Source organism: Mugil cephalus, chromosome 8 (genome assembly GCF_022458985.1).
Source record: "Mugil cephalus isolate CIBA_MC_2020 chromosome 8, CIBA_Mcephalus_1.1, whole genome shotgun sequence".
NCBI classification, from domain to species: Eukaryota; Metazoa; Chordata; class Actinopteri; order Mugiliformes; family Mugilidae; genus Mugil; species Mugil cephalus.
The window spans coordinates 27,840,075-27,862,036 of NC_061777.1; the positions used below are offsets into that span (position 1 = coordinate 27,840,075).

Sequence of the window (21,962 nt, forward strand, 5' to 3'; positions counted from 1 at the left end):
GATCCAAGGCTTCACATTGACTTGAATTGCCGCGACCAACTGACTGATGAGACACGTCCTTATGAAATTCCGCCTATAGAGAGCTGTCTGCATTCTCCTACCTTTTGTCACATCTTATTTCTGTGCGATAGGCTTCTCAGCTGTTGCTTTGGTAAAAACAAATTCAGGTCCCAGCATATGTATGATTTTAGAGTGGCAGTGTCACCCCGTTTTGAAAAGATGCGCAGTGGAAAAAAAGCTTATTGCAGCTACTTATGCAGGAAAAATTCACTTGCTCACCTGCCTTAACAAATGGATTTGCTTTGCTGTTTTTCATGGCTGAAGCAGTGTTTCATTATTTTCTGTACTTTTGATTTTGAACTACACAACTGCACTTTCATTTTCTTTTGAACTTTGTGTTCTTTGATATTAATGATTTTTTTTCTTTTCTTTTAAGAGTATATTTTTTTGGGGCATTTTAGCATTTAATTGAAGGTGCAGTGGAGATAGGCAGAGAGGGGGGAATGACATGCAGTAAAGGTGCGGATTCGGGCCGACTGTGAGCGAGGACTGTTGAATCAACGCATGGGGCGGGTGCTCTACTCAGTGAACCGCCCCATTTGATGTCAATGATTTGTTATGAAGTATCACATTACTTTGTGTTTGTTCAATAAATTTGAAAATGTGTAACTTGTCAGGATTTTTGTTGGGGCCATTGTGTCAGGTGGGGCTTGAAAATTCACCCTTGTTCAAAGTGGGGAATGACCAAAAAAGTGTTCAAGAAGCCCTGCAATAAAGGGAGATTAGTGGGACGTGTAGAAGCTAACCCTTGTAGTCCATGGGGCTGTTATCATGCTGAGACTGTGTTAAACATGTTGCTGTTATTTGGCTGACGGACTCTTTCAGTGTGTTTGTATGTTAGTGTACATTTGTTAACCTACTGGTATTTCACTGTGGTGGTGTTGTTATTTATATTTTAGTTAGTTTTCTGTTGTCTATGTGCTGCCATGGAACAGTATGCTAAACAATTAGCCTGTTGCCTGCTAACTGGTACAGCCTACTACATCTTTGTCATAATCTCTGTTAACACGTTTTAGTATTAGGTGCTCTAATGCTCGTGTTTTGAGCTTTTATCGGTTAACCGTATGGACTAATGGCGCTTCAGAAGCTGCCCTGCTCTACCCATACAATGAACAGTTGCCAGGTCAAGGCAACTAGGAGACTGATGAGTTTGTCAATAAAGTTGATTGATGTTCCTGCCTGATGCCAGTTCAGCAGAGCCGTACATTAGAGAATATACGACTCTGAGTTAAGCGACTGCAATACAGTCTGGGATTTGTAGTATCAATGCTGTGCACGCAAAATACCTGCAGGGCAATTCTGATAGATAATACAATACAATTGGCCTTCAGTTTGACATGTGTGCCATAGGGTGACAGGGTTCGACCCAACTTGGCTGGTTGTACAAAACTGATATTGATAAGTACGTAAAAAGAGAAATAAACAAGGAAACAAAACATAGATAGACAGCACCACTCCACCACCCAACTGCCAGTTAATTGTGCTTGCTTCCTACCTGCTACACCTTGAACCTATCACACACAACCTGTCAATAGTTTATCAAATGCTCCTGCACAACATGAAAAATGAAAGTATTTTTGTGAATGGTAAAATGTGTATGGCATCTGTGTTTGCATGCACTGCATGTCAGAGCATAGTTTAAATATCACTGACTTTTAAGAAATTTGTGTCTTAAAGAAAACCATTCATTTTAAAAATCCATTAAAATTCATGTAAAATGCTGTTGCAGATATCAGCACCAAAAGAAACAGCTATCAGGGCATTCAGAGTAAAGACCTGAAAAACAGAAAAGTGTCAATATTTTCAGTGCAGATAAAGACAATAAGACAGAAGATATGGAAAGTAATCCAGCTGTATTAGCAATGTTACTATGGTTTGTAAAGCACTAGTTTAAAAGTGATGTTAACTTACCATAAGAGGAAGCATTGAAGAGTTCGACATTAAAGAACATATGACTGCCGTTGGTCAGCTTTTGACTATGTGCAGCCAGCATGATCTCTCGTATCTTGTCTGCTCCCATACACAGGATAATAACTGCAGGAAAAACCCAGAGACACTTGCCAATGTGAACAGTTTGCATACATGAAAATATAAATCTTATTAACAACTTGGTTCAATTGAGGAAGATGTTTTATAATATTCATCACAAGACAATTCACCATTATACAATAAGTGCTGATAACACAAAAATAAATTATGCCCACCCCTCCTCCTCATCTTCTTGTGTTCTTGTTATGTTCATCATCTGTTATTTATTATTTATATATTCTGTTATTTAACATGACTCAGCTATATCATAGTCTTCCTTGTATCATGACTCTATTCTATATGTATGCTTTAGTTAGTTGTGCTCAAGGTTCCTTTCTGTTAAAAAGGGAGTTTTTCTTTCCACCATCTAAATTCAGCAGAATAAATGGAGATCACCTCTGAGAGCTAGCAGCGTGTCAAGTTTTTGTGTGAACAAAGACCCAACTTTAGAATAGGGAAAATATTCTGCATTACAAAGACTTAATTATGAGTTATTTGTACACTATTAGCACTTTTGTGTCCAGTTCCATATGAATCGACCATCTTTGATAAGTATTATTAGGGGTGAATAACTGTTCTTGTGGTACTACCACTTTACAAGCCCCTTACTGAGCCATGCTTATTTAGGTCATAATTCATATCCAACAACTCACTTAATAAACACCACAAAATTTGTAGAGACTTTTGATGTTCTTTTTGTTGTCTACTACAGGCTCATCCAGTAATTAAGAAATTACTGGATCATCACCTGATACTGACTTTTAATCACCAAGTAATCAGTACAGATATTCCCTACCTCTCTTGGTTAAACCTGTTCTAATGTGGTTTCACGTCTGCAAACTTGATGTATGGGTTTAGTGACAAACCTTTTTTCGCTTTTTTTCCTTCAATTTCTTTATTTATGTAATTGATGTAAACTATCTACACATGAATACAATTAGTCAAAGTTTTAGTTTTAGTGCTATGGCAACTATAACATGTTCTTTCAGTACCTGAACACATATTCATGGCCAAATAGCCTGGCATGTTTTTAATCTCTAACGTATTTGTTGATAACTGCATTTACAACATCATATTTCTGTTGTGAATTTGTGTCATTGAATGTGCAAAGCTTGCAGTAATGCAAAAGGTAGCTGCTCTATAAAAAATATGTTAATTGTTCAACACTATTGCCTATGTTTCTTCATAGTTTTCACTGAATGAGAAGGTATAGTAACTATTTACTGGCACTGCGCAAAAAAAATCCTATTTAAACCTTTTCCTATTTAAACTTCTTACTAGTCTCTCAGAACTGAAGAAGCTACTCAGATGAGTGGTGGCTGCAACGTCTTCAAGAAGTTCTACAAGTCCAGCTGCCTTTTTTTCAACGCCTTTTTGGATTACTATGACTGAGAACCTTCACAGACATCAGCAGATTTTGATACAGGTTCGAAATGTAGATAAAGATAGCCCAATCAAACAAATTAAACTGAAATACTATACTTGTGCATTTATTTATTCAAGAAAATGTGTATCGTATTTGAATCCTTGTTTTTCATGTAACGGGTTCACTTCTTACACGGGTATCTCATGTGGAGATGTAACAAAACTGGATTTGTGGGATGTTTCATAACCTTTTCCCACAACTCTTTTTCTGAGGTCGCCAGAACTTTGTCTGTGCCATCATACACTTGCACAAACATGTGAAGATCAGATTCTGACAAATACTATGGGAAGGAAATTCTGATGTTGATGATGAGACACACACGCACACACACGCACACACACACACACACACACACACACACACACACACACACACACGTGTTTTTATATAAAAAAACTCTGTCAATAAGCAAGATTCAGTTTGACTGGAACATTTCCATAACTCTGTCACACCTCCTGAAATATCCCTCGAATCAGTGGGACAAACTTCACCTCAGTCCTGCCAGCACTGTGGCACCCTTTAATTACACTGGGCTCAACACACTACTTGCCCTGTCTATGCTCTGCAAGCCTTTCCGGGGCAGCGATTGCAGCCAGCAATATCTCAAAACTTCTGGATTTTCCTTTTTGCTGGGGTACTGATGCTAGTTAAAAATTAACTCAGGAATGTGACAACACATGGTACAGGTACTCAGTGCTCCCACTGTATTTCAAGTTTCAAATGCTGTTTTGGCTGTAAACAAGAGAGAAGAAAATAGTTGTTTGCTAATTATAATGCTATATTGCAAACATACATTAATGTTGGACTTGTCTGTTAGGGAAGTAAGCAAATTAATTTGTTTCCACTGGGTGGAGCCAAATATTACCTATGTAAAAACAAATTACCAAACTTACTGAAAGATTAATAGACAAACTGCTTGTACTGTTTAGCGCTGTTTTATTATCCTTGGTTATTTATAGTAGATAGTTACACTGTCCTTTCAGGCGGAACCTAAGAAATTTGTGGTTGTAACGTATAAGCAGTTCATTGCCTTGCAACTATTCAATGGCTATGCCGGAGTTTTCTCCAATCGTGGGTGTCATAAAGTCAACATAAATTATCTCAGTCATGCATTCCTGCACAGAAATCCACAAAAGTGACCACGGATAGATATGCTACATGTGAAGTTTAAACACAGTGAATTTCAGCATGTGTGTTAGGCTAGCCTAAAATTGATATAGCCATTTGTGTATATGTGTGTGTCAGTAAATTTGGCCAAAAATTTACTTGTGTTGAACCAATGACAATGAGACGGAACAGGGTATAGAGGAAATAAAAAGTGAGAGGTGGATGTTTGAGTGCGAACAAAGTAGTCAGTGAAATGAGTGAAGGGAAGTACAAGAAATCCAACAAACTAATTTTTTACTGCTGTCATGTTCTAAAGGATAAATAAACCGACATCTCTTAACAACACTGCAGGAGGGTGTCGTATTGTCAGACTTTGTGAGAATAAAGGATACCCTTCATTTTGAGGCCTCTCTGCTCTTTGTAGAGCTCAGCCCCTCCTTCCAACACCAGAATACACAGATCTAGCTCGTTATACTCTACATCCATAATGTCAGGTGGTTGGCAAAGGGCAGCCCAGATACATCCGAAAGACAGTAAAATAAATAGAATGTAAAAAAAAATACAAAGGCCATGGTCTCTAATAACAACTTATTGACAAAAGTGTTGAGCATCAATGCTTCTTCTTGCTGCTTACGTATATTTCTATTTTTCTATTCATGTGTTTTCATTCATTATTGTATGATTTTCTTGTACTTTCAGTTGACAGTCATATTTTAATATACAGTCCAACACTGACAAATTAAATTCATAATACAGTATACAAGATTTTGAATTTAGGCTGTTAGGATGTTACTTTTAAAGTTACTTTTTTAGGTACATGTGACTTAATAAAGTAATAAAATATTAGTCCACCTTGGTCTTGCCTCTTTTTTTTTATAGATTTTCTACCTATTGGTACTCAAAGCGCCTTTACAGTCAGTGACACATCCACCTATTCACTAACACATGCACACATCGCACACATTCACACATCAGTGCCAGATGCACTGGGAGCAACTGGGGGTTCAGTGTCTTGCTCAAGGACACTTCAGCATATGGCACACTCGGGGGATTGGACCACAGCCACAGCCACCCCGAACCTCTTGTTAATGTTTTTCCATGCAAGCAATGGAATATCATCAATGCCAGACTTTTACTCTGTACAGTAAAAAGTGGAGAGCTGTATGTATGTGCTGTATGTGGAAGCTGTATGTGTATGTGTGTAACTGTAATCACAAAGTTACCTGTGTAGTGTGTGTGTGTGGGTGAGGAGGGCGCGCTTGCGCGCGCATGTGTGTGTAACTGTAATCACAAAGTTAGCTTTGCACAGTTAGCCTGTGTGTGAGAGATTAATGCGCGCTTTCGCGCTCATGTTTGTCTATCTTACTACTCTTCCTTTGTGTATTTGTAACTGTAATAACATAAAGGTACCTGTGTGTTTGTATGTGGATGTGTGTGTATCTGTAATTACAAAGTTACCTGTGTGGGTGGGGAGGTGCGTGTGTTGGTGTGCATTGTTGTAACATAAATGTATGAGACACAGGGATCAGCTGCATTAACAGCAGAGACAACTGATTAATGAATTGGTCTCAGCTGTGGCCCAGAGCTGCAGCTCAGGGGTCGCTGTGGCAACTCACAGTGGGCGTCAATGACGACAGAAGAGCGCGGAGCCGGGACACAGAAAAGAGCTAGATTTCCCCCCTTTTCGCTGGTCTCACATTTGGGTTTACTGTGACAAAATGCTAGCTCATATCAGAAAAACAAGCAGACCGTGGGCGTCGTAAGACCTTCCTGAAGACTTTGATATGTTTTTTGTCCTCCTACAGTAAACATTTTAAGTTAAAAACAAAGGTCCTTCTCCTTTTCTCAGAAAATCTTTGCATTGGAGTGAATGGAGAGCAGACAGGTACTTTACTGTGAACAGAGGTATGCAGTTTAAATTCTGTATGTCTCACTGCTTTGCTGAGCACATTGTGAGAGACACAACAAGTTTGTCTACAACTGTGGAAAAAATCATGTGTCTAGTGTGTAAATTGTGGCCGGGACAAGCGTGGAAACACAAAAATTTCAGGCTATTTCACACACACGCTCTCTCACTCTAAGTAGCAACATTCCACACTCTAAAACGAGATTTTTCGAAAAAGATCATGGTCATTGAACAGTGATTGATCAACAACAATAAGACCTATCAAAACGAGGATTAATACACCAATACACAAGGCTTGTGTCTACATTTTCAAGTTAAAATGAAGTCTGTATTCGTCCTAGTTAAGGGATGAAAATCGGGAGGAAAATGAAAAATAAGAAGCATAAGAAGAAGAAGAAATACGCGGGATGACAATAGGGCCTCGGGCTCGATTGGATTAGGGCTAACCTGTGTAACTACCAATGGTAGTTGAGAATAGAGTTGAGCCGGATACTCGGCTGAAACGAGTATCCGGTACGGATCGAGCACTTTTGCCGAGTACGAGTATTATACGAGTAATACGAGTCAATATCTGTGCTCGATTTGAATAAAAATCCATATTGGTTATCTGACTGTGCTTGGGTTCTGTAATAAGCGCCGGGCCCCTCCCCCACACACATACACATGTGTTGCTGTGCACCTCTCTGCTCACTCTGACACACAACAGCTTTCTGTCTCTCAGGTTTGTGGTCTTTTCCGTTAACGTTTAGAATTTCTTCAGCTTCAGGTTTGTTTTTACTTCCGGTTTGTACTTACTTATCAACCAGTGGAGTTCTGGTAAACGTGGGTTCGTTCGGGCGTGGTGCAGATTAATGCGGCTGACATTGCGTCTCTGCCTGTCCGAGATTTTTTTCTTTTTCTTTTTTTTAACCGTCGGCTGGCTCTAACCAGTTTTTATTTTACTTAACGCAGACTGTCTGACACTTTCTTGTTGTATTTCATTAAAAACTAAAGGTGGCAGTGGTATAAATATTACAAATTAAGCTACACAGTGAGAGATTTAGGAAGCTAGAGAGCTATTCAAAGCAATTCGTGCCCGTTTATTACCCCAAAGAAACAAACTAATCAGCTGATCACAATTTGAAAAAAAAAAAGAAAAAAAAAGATTTCATTATAAAGACAGGTATATGTTGTAAGAGGTAAAGAAATTGTGGGAGTAGTGACAATTTTATCAAGTCGACTCACCCAATTAAAAAGAGGGGGAGAGAGGACCATCTGGCAAGATCTAATTTACAATGTTCGAGTAATGGGCTGAAGGTTTTGGCAAACAGTTCCACCAAATTTATTAAGAGCAAAAAAAAGGTATCTCCACTCTACATGGCCAAACACTTTTTCAGCGTCTAGGGACAAAACTAGTTTGTAGCTACTACAAAGTAGCGGATCTTTGTCCTTTTTTAATAACAGTGTAATTGAAAGCATGAAGGATCCGTCAAAGCATGCTGATTTTTAATTACCGTAACTCAGTTGTTTGTGCTATTGACAATATTCAAAGTGTGACTGAACAGTAGGAAGTTGTGCTTTTGTCTGGAAGACCTTTGTGACATCTCAAGGGTATTACTAACTTAGTTTTTACCAACAAAGTCCTCCAAACAACTCTCTCTTCCTGGGGCTCTGTGATCGTGCGTCCCTCCTCGACCTGGAGTCGACAGCTTTTTTTTTTCAGAAAGTGCAACTTCCCAACCACACTTTGAATTCCATCAGTGAGTTACGGTAATTCAAATACCGCAAGCTTATTTTTGTACGCACACGGATGTTCAGCTCTTAAGGGGTTAATATTAGAATTTTAACAGGTCTGGGAAGAACCGTCATTGGGTCCGTTCCTGGACCGGGGTCCGCCATTTGGTGATGCCTGTTTTAGACGTTTCCAAGGACATGATCAGTGACTAAGTGCTGCGTCATCACCTATTGTTGGCAGTAGTGTTATGGCGACGGTTAGGTACTGTGTTAGACGTTCAAAAAGTACTGTTAACAGTATAGTTTGTCCAGAATCCTAACAGTACCTTCAGTACCCTGGTACCGTTAAGATTCTGGGCTGGTACCAAACAATATCGGTACTTGTTATACATCCCTATTGACCAGTGAGTCCCCCAGGTGGGAGGGGTTAGGCCACGATACAAGTCTGTTAGGCTCTGTGTTTCGATAGGATTTTAAATAAATCTAAAATAATATTTTTTTTTTTTTTCAGCCTGTATTGCACCAGATGGAGCATTAATGTCTTTTGTTAGGTCTACAAGGGAATACATTAAATAAAACTGTCCATATAGCACCATTACTACACGTCCACAAACTATCTAAAGATGAATAAAATTTCAGCACATTTGAAGCAATATTTGATGTTTTACATAATCTCTGCTACAGCTGTGATGTTTATTTATTTAGTTGTTTATTTAATCTCCTCACCTTTCCTAGTTTAAAATGTTTGGCCGTCGAAACAGGACTCACGTTTACGTTTAGTGAACATGCTGCTTGCTGCTCAAGAGGTGATTTTGTAAGGGCAGAGGAGTCATTCACCGTCCTGCCGACAGACTCACCTGTGTCTGTGATACTGTCCTGACTCAGGGAAGTGATCTGTTCAGTGAATGAACTACCGATTCACGCTGTGTCACTGACTCGCAAACCGCAACCAAATGGTTCACATAGTGAGTCAGTCAGTGAATCACTTAGCGAGTCAGTCAGTGAACTGGTTCACTTAGCGAGTCACTCAGTCAGTGCGTTTACATTCGCTCAAATTTCGACTTTCTCACTACAGTCCTTGTCCCAGTTTATATGCAGCGCAAGAAAATCGAATAACTGTTCTCCTCTTCCACACTAGGTGGCGATACATGTCTTTTCAGCAGGTTAATACCACGTTAATACGGCCCGATTTCCGGGTGACCTATTAGTCTTTCATACGGCAGACCGGCATTTCAAACAACAACCAGACGGATAATAGTACATTTTTTAATCATGTATGTAATGTTCGTGCTACTTCTGATGCAGGTAAGATCCGTGCTATCCCTCAGACGGCTTCGTTTCTCTTCTTCTTCTTCTGCGATCGGCTTTCTTGGACGTTTTTGTTCCGGGGTCACACACCAGCGCAGCGGTGGTGGAGCATGCGCACACGCATTATCTGTTGAAAACTCCGATTCCAATCGCATTATCTGGGCGTCTCAATCCGAGTAATGTGTTCACATGCACTTAAGTTCTCCTGTTATGGTCCGATTAAGGCAATAATTCGTTTTTGTCACGTGCATGTAAACGCACTGAGTGAATCACTTAGCCAGTCAGTCAGTGACCTGGCTCACTTAGTGAGTCAGTCAGTCAATCACTCCCCAGTCAGTGTCGAAATAAAGGCTGAGCTATCAGAAGCCCCTCTGGTTGAAACAGCATGTGGACCAAACCACTTTGGGGAATGTGTTTTTAATGATCATTAAAATGATAAGATGTAAGAGAGAATCATCTTACAATAAATGTGAATACAGTTTTCATTTGTATCCAAGACAATAATGTTGCACAATGTCCCCTTCAGACTTCTATCAACTACCCACCAGAACTACCAACTCCCAGCTGCTAATTTTAGCAGCTGGTGTAATTCCTGTTTGGTGTAATTCTTTAAAAGGCAGAAACCTATGACTATGTCATGATCAATACATTGTTTATAGTAAGAAATGTATAATAAGTTATATTATATAAGAAGTTATTTGAATTCAAATGTTAAACAAATTTGTTTTGCATAATTTAAGTAACACATTAATCATTATTTCACAGGTGGTTTAGCTTCAGGTTAACTTACATCAAGTAACAGGAGTTGGGACAGGTAGCCTCAAACTGGGAGCAAAGAGCAGGACAATTGCACTAGCTGGATAATAGCACCTCCAAATTGCGCTTTGTGTAGCACTTAGCTGTTTTGGGTCTGCATGTGACAGCATGGTGTATTTGTCCTTTTTATATACAGTCAATGTGCCACAAACTGGGAGTCTATACACAGATTTTATTTTAGGAAAATCCTACTTCTATAAGCTTAATGATGTACTGCTTTGTTGAGCGTAGATCATCAAATGTTTCGTTTTTCCACTTTGGTTGCCTTAGGAAATGTAACCTCAGGCACAATTTCAGAAATTCAATTAGGTTTGGTGACTTCACAGGCAAAAATAAGGTCACCTCTTGATTTTAATTACACTTTTTTCCTGACCACTGAAACTGATTCTACTCACTACATCATGGTCTTAATCTCAGTCAGTGGTCTATCTATAATGCAATTATGAATGCACCACCTGAGGCACTGCTTTTGTTGACGCGTTGGGCAGAAGCAGCTGGCTGATGAAGCACATGGGGAGTAACACATAGTGAGTAACACATGGTGAAATAGATATATGAAATACAAAATAAAACTCATTTGTTCATTAATTGAAATGTTCTAGTTTACCAAAACAAAATTTAACAAGATTTTAAGTTGAATAATATATTTTAAATACATTTACCTGATTGAAAATTCACTTTAAGATATTAAGTTAAATTCAGTTAAATTTTAGATTTTCATTTCAGAGGATGACGAGCCTTAAAAAATATTAACTGGTGTTTGTCAAGCTGTCATACAATGTTAATTATGCTACTGGTTATTACTGTCAAAGTAAAAAAGAAAAAATGCTGCCTTAAATAACAGTACATGAAATACTAAATTCATTGTCAAACCACGTCAGTGTCAGCACAGTTTGCAAGCAGTAAATCCAAAACTAGACGTTATTAAGAAAATACAGTGATTGAAGTCTAGATTGTCACTTTACTAATTACTTGCTATTTCTGCATCCACTGCACAACATGTCTGAGTTAAATACTGAACCAATGAACAATGCCAGAGGTTCAGGTCCAAAAACTGAAAAACTGGGGTTTGGGAGCATGTTACACTGAAAAAAAAAAAAAAAAGGATTTCCTTATCTAAATATGTATATAACACATGTCAGCGTTATCTGTGTTTGTTAACGATGCTTAATGTTTAATATAAAAAGACGTACTTGTTTTAATTGTCATTTAAGGTATAAATCAGCAGAGCACAGACAAATAACATTTTTTTTTTTACTCACAACAACAGCTATACACAGAGGATACAAATAATATAGTAAAATAATCATTTATACTATAGATATCAGTATGTAAATCTTTCATGCAGTAAATAATCTGCACATTGTAATATAATCAGAGCCAAATTTACAGCAATGGGTCAGTTTTGTATGTGTTGATTTTCTATTTCTATTTTCACATGAATATATCATCACACATCCAGCTGTCTGTTTAACATTGTTGATGACTGACATGGTAAAGTATCTGTGTTATCAAGGATATTACATTAGTGCCAATAGCATGCACTCCATTCACCCACATGTACAAGCAATGACGCCAGCAATGACTCGGCAAAGATGAGTATTTTGGGTTTTTATAAATAGAAAATAGAAACAAAAATGGAATTGAATGAACTGCTTGGGCAAACTATTGTAGGTAATGTTCTGTGTAATTTTCACTCAGTTATGGATTTTGGCAGCGTTAGTCGGACCAGAAGTTATACATTGACTAATTATATGCTACTTTCCACCACAAGACACATGGACGTAAAGTTAAGTTAGTTAAGTTAAACTGAAATGAACATCCCCAAGCTGAGTATACAGAAAAGCCAGCAGAAGAGCACTATAAATACAAGATCATTCATGATTTACCTCAACAGAAAGAGCACAGCTTTCTCTGATATCTCCTTCAGACCTTACATTTACACCTGTACTCGGGAAACAGATCACAAGTGACAAGAGTAAAGTATAAATATGAACACAACCATAACCTGTTGGGTGAAGATACCTGCCATTGCATCCAAAGACTGTTTCCAATATAAGGACCCTACCAGCCACAACCTCTTACTAATCAACTGAATCTACAGACTTTTCTTCCAGGAAGAAAAGAAGTGGAAAATCAGGCATCCCAGTCCTGGGATCCCAGGATTGGTAGCAATCTTGTCAATAAAGAAAAAGAGGACATTGTTGTAGACAATCATGGCAGTAAGGCATGACAATGACTGGATTAATGACTAATCTTACTGTCCATCATACCCAGAACAACCCAGAGTTGGTCGAAGATACCAGTCTAGTCCAGAAGGAGTATAGACCAGTACTATCAATGAGACCAGCCACACATGAGTTACTTGCAGACCCTGTTCAAGAGTTATTTCAGACCTTGAAGCATTGTAAGGCACCTCCAAATTCCCTTCCCCTTCCATCATCTCGAGTAGCACATCCTCAACCTGCAAAGACCACTGACCCTGAATCTCCAACCAACATTTATATATATATTGTGCTGTCAAACAATTAAAAATTGAAATCAGATTAATCGCATTCATTTTGATTAAACATGATTAAATATGATTCCTTTTTAAGCTATATTAATTGCATTTTCATTTTTTTTTCTTTCTCCACATCAGTGTGGTTCTGTACCTCCTCTTTCAGCAGCTCAAACAAACAAACTGGCTGACATTGTCTGGGAGAAGAGCGGACAGCTTCTTATTTACAGTGTTGCCTGCAACTGAGAAATTTTGAGGTGTAAAGTTTTTGGCGAGACAGTCAATAACTTGGGTGCAGTTTCCCATAACAAATAGGTACTTTAGCTGTAACTGGGCAGTCATATATTCAGTCATGTAGACATACTTCACTTTCTGTAACCACTGAGCGACCACGGGTGTGTCAGGTTTCATCCAATTAATAGTGATCAACAAATAAACCATGTAATATATAACATTGTTCTGTGGTAAACAGGAAACACATGTAATAAAAATGGCAGAGTCCATGATGAGTATGGAGGACCAATTCTGATACAATAAAAAATAAGTTAATACATAAATAAATACCAAAATATATCCCAGGAATACTCAGAACTTCTTGCCTATTGGTTAATCGATGAGCACACGGATTGAATGCACATGTCTTGCTTTTCACAGCTAGCCAGGTAGTTTGTTTTGAAATGGTGCAGCTCTACACCCTGGCCCTCACTTGCCTGTCTCCTAAACTGCACTCAGATCACGCTCCACGTTACCCTCCCTGGGGGCTTCTGACGGTCCGATGTTGGCAGGTTCGGGTGGTGGCTTCGCACTTCCCCTTTCTCTTCTGTGGGGGACCGGGGTCTTCCTGTGGTGAATGGGGGTTCCCTCTTCCTACGGTCTCCCTAGCCCAGGTGTGTCAGGGGCATGGGACCAGCACCATGGACCCCCTGCTCCGGTGGCCTGTCCCTCCTTGGGTGCTTTGCCAGTGCTTGTCTGCGGGGGCATTACTGGGCTCCCGGGTGGGTCTCCCCGACCGGTGGGGCGCCTCTGGCCACCCGGTGGTCGGGGGTGGGGTTGGGGGGGGGTGTCGTTGAGTGGGTGGGAGGGTGTGGTGGCCTTTCTGGCCTGCACCAGTTTGTGCTCGCTTGGTCGGTCTGGGGGTGGTCACTCGCCATGTGCGCCGGGGTGTGGTGTGCCCCTTGGCTATGCTGGTTCTCTGGTCTGGGTACCCATGTGCTCTGCACTGGGGTGGTGGTTCTCAGGGGCTGGGTCTCCTGAACTCACTCTGGGCCCTGGTAATGGTCTCACTCACATTTAGGGAATACCCACATGCATGTGTGGTGTCACCCGCCAGTGATTGCTGGATCACATCAAGAAAAATTGATGAGTCCCGTCTAATAAGGGCTAGACTGTTCTTTCACTCTATCACTATGTGCCCCATCATTGACTTCTCTCCTCTATTGGGACACCCTTCCCCCCCTGGACTCTCCCATCTCTCCAGAGAGCTACACAGCACCCCACTGGGCATGCTGCCGTGCTGTACTTCATTGCTGTAGGGTAGAAACAATAATAACGGAATAGTTTTGGGCATACCATGTTTCCACACAATGGCAAATGCTTCAGCAGACCCCAAGCCGATTATCGAGAGTCGAGTAACATCGTATAGCAACAATGAATTAATAAACTCAATTGCGTGTTTGTGTGTGTGACTAGTGACCATCTGACCGCCTGCAGGCGTGCTGTGCAGAATGTGCGCTGCATGGTGGTGGGCGTAACCAAACAAAGATAGGATGCAACGGCATTGCTGATACTTTTTAGCTTTTGCCAGACAAATTACATGCACAATAGGCAGACATGTTATGCATTTTGGATGTCTGACAGACATCCATCTGTCTCCATTGTCTTATTGATGAAAACTCTCACACATCTTGTCACGTTTAAGTCATCATAGAGCCATGTTTAGCTCATTATCGTCTTGTTATCACCATGATTAAAAGGGGCGGCAGCGTAATAATTTTGTCATCGCAGACGAAAACAACACTGTAGCAGCACCACATGCCTCTCTTCCTCTGTCCATCCTTCCAATTCTCTGTCCTTGTTCTCCCCCTCTATTCACCGAGGTGCAGCACTGCCCTTCCTACCACACAAGGTCACTCCACTTAATGGTGATGGTCACACGCACGCACTGAAGTAATGATGATATAATGTTAACACCATGTGATGTTTAACTATATAGACAAATGCAGACAAAAAAAGAAATGGCACAGTCAGGACAATTTACCTTTTGCTGTGGACCTTGCTGCATTCAGCACCGTCACAACCATTGACCTTCAGATATTTGGAGGAAGTGGTACATCGCTTGACCATGTCTGTCTGCCACACAGTCAGATGCCCAGTATCTAAGGATCAACGCTTGTGTCGGTGTACGAGCCTAAACACCTCAGCCTCCCGGTTTGAAGTCGTCTGTGTCCAATAAACATAATAAAGTGTAGATGCCGCATTGATTGCTACCACCTGCAGGAGCTGACCATAGACATATATATTATATACGTATATAAGTATTTATGTTTATGGAGCCATGCAGGCGCCATCTGTTTGAAAGGAATTATTGTGACCATAACTCACAGGAATCTCAAACGATTTTCCTGTGGTTGTCTTTGGTGCAAACGTCAGACATGTGACTATCATACAGGATTATTATTTCATACTACTATTTCATACTATACTTCATACTATTATTTTCATACTTTGCATGCTTGCATGATGTTTGTAGTGCATCGCATAACACACAAGCATACAAAAAATATATATATATACACATATAGATGTAAATACCAGGAAATAAAAGCTGACATTCTGAACTCTTGTTTCATACTCATCTTTTGATCTCAAACCAAAATGTCTTCAGTGAACAACAAAAACAAGGGAATTTGCTTGCTGTTCCAAAACTTTTGAAGGGGATTATTATATTCATGAGACGTCAAGAGATAAGATAAGACATGCCTTTATTCATCCTGCAATGGGGAAATTCTCATTGTTAACAGCAACAGAGACATTCAGCATCACAGACAGTGCACACAGTGCACATATGGGTGGACTAAAGAATAGAAATATATATATGTTATAAGAATATAATATATAGTGTACAAGCATCTTTCATACTTATTTCTGGTAGAGAACACTGTACAGGACACTCTGAAAACATGGAATGTATGGTTGCCACCCAGATCTGTAGACTTGGCTAAAAAAGATAGTGACTGGCAGGAGAATGTCCTGTGTAACGTCACTTCGCACTGATGGTCCCAGAAGGTTTGGCCTAATTTCCACTTTACTGGGAACCACAGAAGAGCTGAAGCAAAACAAAGTCAATAAAGATGTTGGTATGAAGCTGGAGATGGTGACAGAAACTAGAGCAAGCTCTGTCCCTGGATCAAACTGTGTGCCATATGCTGTCCAAAGCATCTCCAACTCCTCCGGAAATTACTATGGACAATCTGAGACAGACTCACTGCCAAGCAGTAGCTGATTTCAAAGGGGTCTGGATTCTTAAAAAGGAGGAAACACATAATGACAAGAAATGTCATTAAATCTTGAATCATAGACACTGAGTAGCTCAGGCCATCCTCACTGCTCAGTGTCAAAGATAATATTTTTGTGACAACGGATGACATACTTCCTACTGAAAAAGAACTACAGTTACAACGCAGTTCAGAAGGGTGGAACTTGAAGTCTGTAAGGCTGCCATCAACACTCAGTTATTCAGCTTATCAAAGAAGTACACAGTAAAATCAGCATACCCAAAAGCAACACCATCAGAGTTAATCTCAACATTTTTAAAGTGTCTATATGGATCCTCACCAAAGGGTTAAGGTTAGCCTTAGCCCTAGCCCTAGCCCTAACCCCAACCAAAGGGTGTTAATTTGACTCTTTTTGAAGTGTTGGTATGTTAACACTCTCAAGGTGTTATTATTCTTTAAAATGTAACACTTCTCAACACTAACCAGTGTTAGTTTCTCTCAACACTAGTGTATAGTGTTAGGTATCAACTCACTCAGTCAGTGCGTTTACATGCACGTGAAAAAAACAAATTGTTGCCTTAATCGGACTATAACAGGAGAACTTAAGTGCATGTAAACACTTTACTCCGATTAAAATCGGAGTTCTCATTATCCGATTGAGACACCCAGATAATGCGATTGAATCAGAGTTTTCAATCGTATAATGCATGTGCGCATGCTCCACGACCGCTGCGCTGGAAAAAAAAACGTCCAAGAAAGCCAATCGCAGAAGAAGAAGAAGAGAAACGGAGCCGTCTGAGAGATAGCACGGATCTTACCTGCATCAGAAGTAGCGCGAACATTAGGTACATGATTGAAAAAATGTGGTATTATCCATCTGGTTGTTATTTGAAATGCCGGTCTGCCGCATGAACGACTCTTGGTTATTATATCAAGTAATAGGCCAGCTGGAAATCGGGCCGTATTAACGTGGTATTAACCCGCTGAAAAGACACGTATCGCCACCTAGTGTGGAAGAGGAGAACAGTTATTCGATTTTCTTGCGCTGCATGTAAACTGGGACAAGGACTGTAGTGAGAAAGTCGAATTTTGAGCATAGCTTGATTAAGCTCTGCATATAAATGCACTGAGTGTTAATTGTTAACTACTACAGGTGTTTACTCCATATTTACACTGTATGGTGTAACTGATTTTTCAGGTTACATATTACATGTAAAATAAATTATCATAACATAACAAGGTCATGTTAAGCTTGAAATGTTTATTTAAAATGCGCCACAGTAACAAATATGAAGTACACATAGAAAATGCATTTAAATCATATAACTGTTTGTATAAGACATTAGATGCCACTTTACATCAAACTTTCCTAGCTTTACATGCTTTGCTCCCAAACTTCAGGGAAAATTCAGAATTCAGAATTCAGATGAGACGTTATGAGTCCTGCAGCCCCTATAGCAGGTGGTAAACTGTCTGTAGTCTCCATGCAAGACTGGCCTCAGGGTCATAGTAGAGTTCCTGCTTAAAGAAACACATAAAAACAAACACAAAAAAGGTTTAAAAAGGTGCCAAAGGTACCAGGACACAGCAGCCTGCAGCGAGACAGTTAAGTTATACCCAGCTAAGTTTACCACCATTGCTGTCTTGTTAGTCTTTATCAACTTTACCAATATTTTAATAAGGAAGACGCCCAAACAATGTATCTAAATGTCCCTGTAGGGTATAGTTGAAACTCTTTCTTCTTGTGTATAACGGCACTGCTAACCTAGCATGGTTTAACTCGGCTCAAACATCTTAATACCACTGCAGTTATACAGTCTTTGTTTACTTGGTCGTTCTCTCTAACGGTTAGATTAACTACTGTTTCTGCCATTGGGCAGTAACAACTGTAATAGCCTACCTATGTTAACCATGTGATTGTCCATGAATTAGCATTTATTGACTTTAGCATGTCTGCAGAAATCAAATGTTAGTGTTAGCTTGGTGTTCTGTTACAGCACTGTTAAGGGTCATACGAGAACAGTCAGTATTAACATCAAACATAACATTATAGGCAAAAATCACTTTTACTCACCAAAGAAAGCTTTCTCATCGGTAAAAGTCAGTCGGTAGTTCTCAGGCTGACTGGCCAGGTGCGGCTATAATAAATGGGCGGGGCTAATAAATTAACACCTGAGGTGTCATATCCAGGTTCAGAGGTCATAGTAGTAATGAAGAGAGTTACATATTTTAAACTGACACTTACAGAGTTAATTCACCAACTATCAATTATGACACTCCATTTTAACACCACCTATTTGTCCTCAGAGAGTTATATATAACACAAACTCTACAAACAGTATATGTGAATTTCTCATTCAGAGGAATAAAATATCTATCTATCTATCTATCTATCTATCTATCTATCTATCTATCTATCTATCTATCTATAAACTATACAATTACTCTTGCTAAAATTTAGCCAACACCAGAATTTTAACTCCACAGCATTTGCTGTGTACAAGAAGCAAAGGGATCTGGTTTGTTCTGTGGCTAGACTAGACCAATATGTATAGGTAAATACCTAGCTAAATTGTTGAGACTGCTCTAATCCAACACCATGTTCCCAGCAGAGAATGATCTCCTTTGTTGGCTAGAAAAGATCCAAGTTACTAGTGCAGGGAAGAGATATGTGTCTGGAAAATTCAGGATTGCCAGGGAGGTTCAAGGCCTGTGTATGCCAACATGGCATTCTTACAGGGATCTGGCCCTACCTATCATTGTTAAAATCAAAGAGACACCTGGTCTATACCTTTAACATCATTAGAAACAATGGAGGGGAGAATCAGCAGGTGGCTCAGTATGGCAAGTCATTTTAACATTTAAAAGCCAGACTGGATATGTGTTGCAGATACCTGTAATTCAGTTTTGCCTAGTCAAAAAGAGCATTTCAGATATCTGCAGCTCCATTCTTCCTTTCCACAACTGTCATTTCAGATATCCACAACTACATTCCTCCTAGGACAAATAACATCACTTTTGCCATTCATGTGTATGGGATTCGTCATTACAGATATCTATAACTGAGTTGCAGATATCTGCTACGTGAATTGCGGATATCTGTAACTGAATTATGACCAGTAGTAATTCCAGTTTGAGATATCTACAATTTGATTCTCACTAGTCATAATTCCAGTTAAAGATATATTTAATTCACCTCAATTAAAGATATATACATGTTCCTTTTCAGATACCTTAAATTAAGTTTTGACTAGGCGAAATGACGTCGTAGATATCTGTAACTGGAATTATGACTAGTCAAAATGACGTTGTAGATATCTGTAACTGGAATTAGGAATAGTCGTAATTTAATTGTAGATAGCCATTATCAAGTTTTAGATACCTTGAACTGGAGTTTGATTAGATAAATCTGAAATTGGAGATATCTGTAACTTTCATTCTGCCTAGTCAGAATGTAATTACAGATATCTTGAATTACAGTTTTGACTAGGCGAAATGACGTTGCAGAAGGCCCCGCCTACCACTTCAGGCGGGAGCGCGTTGTTGATAAACATTGCACTTGTGGTGAGCAAGATGGCGGACCAGCTAAAGCCAAAGCCAGAGGCCAAGGTTGATGTTTTTAGTCAAATATATAAGGCAGGAGCTGGCAGGGAGGGATGCGGAGAATGCATCACTGGCCTCATTTTCTTGTGGTTTTTTCAATTACAGCCAACACCATCCTAACCTCTTTTTGAACTGACTTCTTCTTTGATTACAGCGTCGAGGGCAAGTGACATATTACTGTTTACCTAAAATAGAGAAACGTCATACATGACATTTGAGATATCTTTAACGTTCATTCTACCTAGTCAAAACTGAATTACAGATATCTCTATATGTCGTTTCGACTAGTCACAATTACATTACAGATATCTTGAATGAAAAGTTCAACTATTCAAAATGTAATCACGACTAGTCAGAAAGACATTTTTGATATATACAATGTTAATTCTGGATAGTTAAACTTTGCTTTTAAATGTTAAATCCGCTTGCCATAGCTCAAAGTACTATGTAGCATGAGCAGTGCAGTAGAACAACATGCTGAAAGTCCACTTCCTTTTAATGACATCTTGTCCAGCCCAGCAAACTTCCAGCTATGGGGCAATGCTGACACACCATCTTAACACCCAAACATATCCTTAGTAGCTGCCTGAGAGACCTAGTCGACTGTTTTTTTTGGTGCCATCATGGCCATGTGCTGAAGACAGTAGCTGAGAGAGTCTTCTAAGCCATAAAGAACAACTGGCCTACTGCCTTGCCAAAAAGCAGATCCCATTTGTCAAAGTGGGTGCAGCCCAAACAACAGTGCAGGTCTACAACCAGCATCCTCTTCACTGCACCAGACTAGAAGCTGAGCAGACAACTAACGCTTCAGGGACACATCACAGAAACCACACGACAATCAGACATTGTTACTTTGTCAAAAGCCTAAAACAAGTCTCCATGATAGAGCGGACCATGTCCAGGAGGATCACATGGAAAAAAACTACAAAAGAAAGCCAAGAAAGCCTCTATGTGGTATGGATAAAGATGGGGAACCCATGATTAAATGCTGCCTGAATTGCCTTTAGGGAAGCAAAGCAAAGCTTTTACAAATGCATGGCTCATCACAGAAGAGCCAGTTCTTTAGGTCAGGACTACCTGAATAGGGGATTTAAATAACAGTCTTAAAATCTCTCTCCAAAAAGTTTCTCCTCTGCATTTCTGCATTTCCAGCTATAGTATTAAACAATTTTAACTGCTGTCAAGTTAGAAATTATAGTGGGAAAATATTAGCATTTGCATCAGATGGCAACATGAAATCTTTACTGTAGGCATCCTACGTGTGGAGTTCAGAAATTGAATAACATACAATAGTTAAACAAAAATCATATTTAACTTCAATTGATTAAGGGCACGTACATATAACATGTAATAACATGTACAACAAATAAAAATCTACCTCTGCCCTGCCCAGTTGGGATAAAAAGGTGTCTTGCCATCTGGTGTCATCCTTTAGCATTGAAATTGAACTGCGTATTTTTTTTTATTTTTAATTTTTTATAACCGATAGCTGTGATATAATGTGATGTAATTGGTAACTTATAAAATCAACCCCCAAAATGCCTTGACTTAATCTCATTTGTTTTTTTTAGCTATTACAAAATGAACAAGACAGGCTTTGGCCCTACCAAAGCAGATACAGAGTTCATATTTATATTCAATTACACTCATCTCTTGTGTAGAACAACAGACCATTTAGTACTTCCACTAATTCCTATCAGCTAATGTTATGTTAAAAGTTAAATCATTTAAATTAGTTAGTATGATTATGGCATACGTTTCGTCACACACAACAATCTCTCTCTGAATGTGGACAAGACAAAAGAGATTGTTGAGGACTTCAGGAGAGCGCACACCCAGCATGCTCCTCTGTCCATCAATGGTGCTGCTGTGGAGAGGGTGAGCAGCATCAAGTTCCTGGGTGTGCACGTCACAGAGGACCTCTCCTGGGATACCAACACGGCATCACTGGCCAAGAAGGCTCAACAGTGCCTCTACTTCATCCGCACACTGAGGAAAACC

The 21,962-nt window shown here is 39.5% G+C and overlaps 1 protein-coding gene across 6 annotated transcripts in view; it reads right to left on the reverse strand.

Moving 5' to 3' along the window:
- The window catches only part of npr3 (natriuretic peptide receptor 3), a 48,022-nt gene that overhangs the window by 23,442 nt on the left and 2,618 nt on the right, over nt 1–21,962 (reverse strand). For all 6 annotated transcript variants that reach the window (XM_047592618.1, XM_047592619.1, XM_047592620.1 and 3 more), the window contains exon 2: nt 1,972–2,094. In XM_047592618.1, coding sequence (XP_047448574.1) covers nt 1,972–2,094 — 123 coding nt within the window. The remainder of the gene's footprint in view (nt 1–1,971; nt 2,095–21,962) is intronic.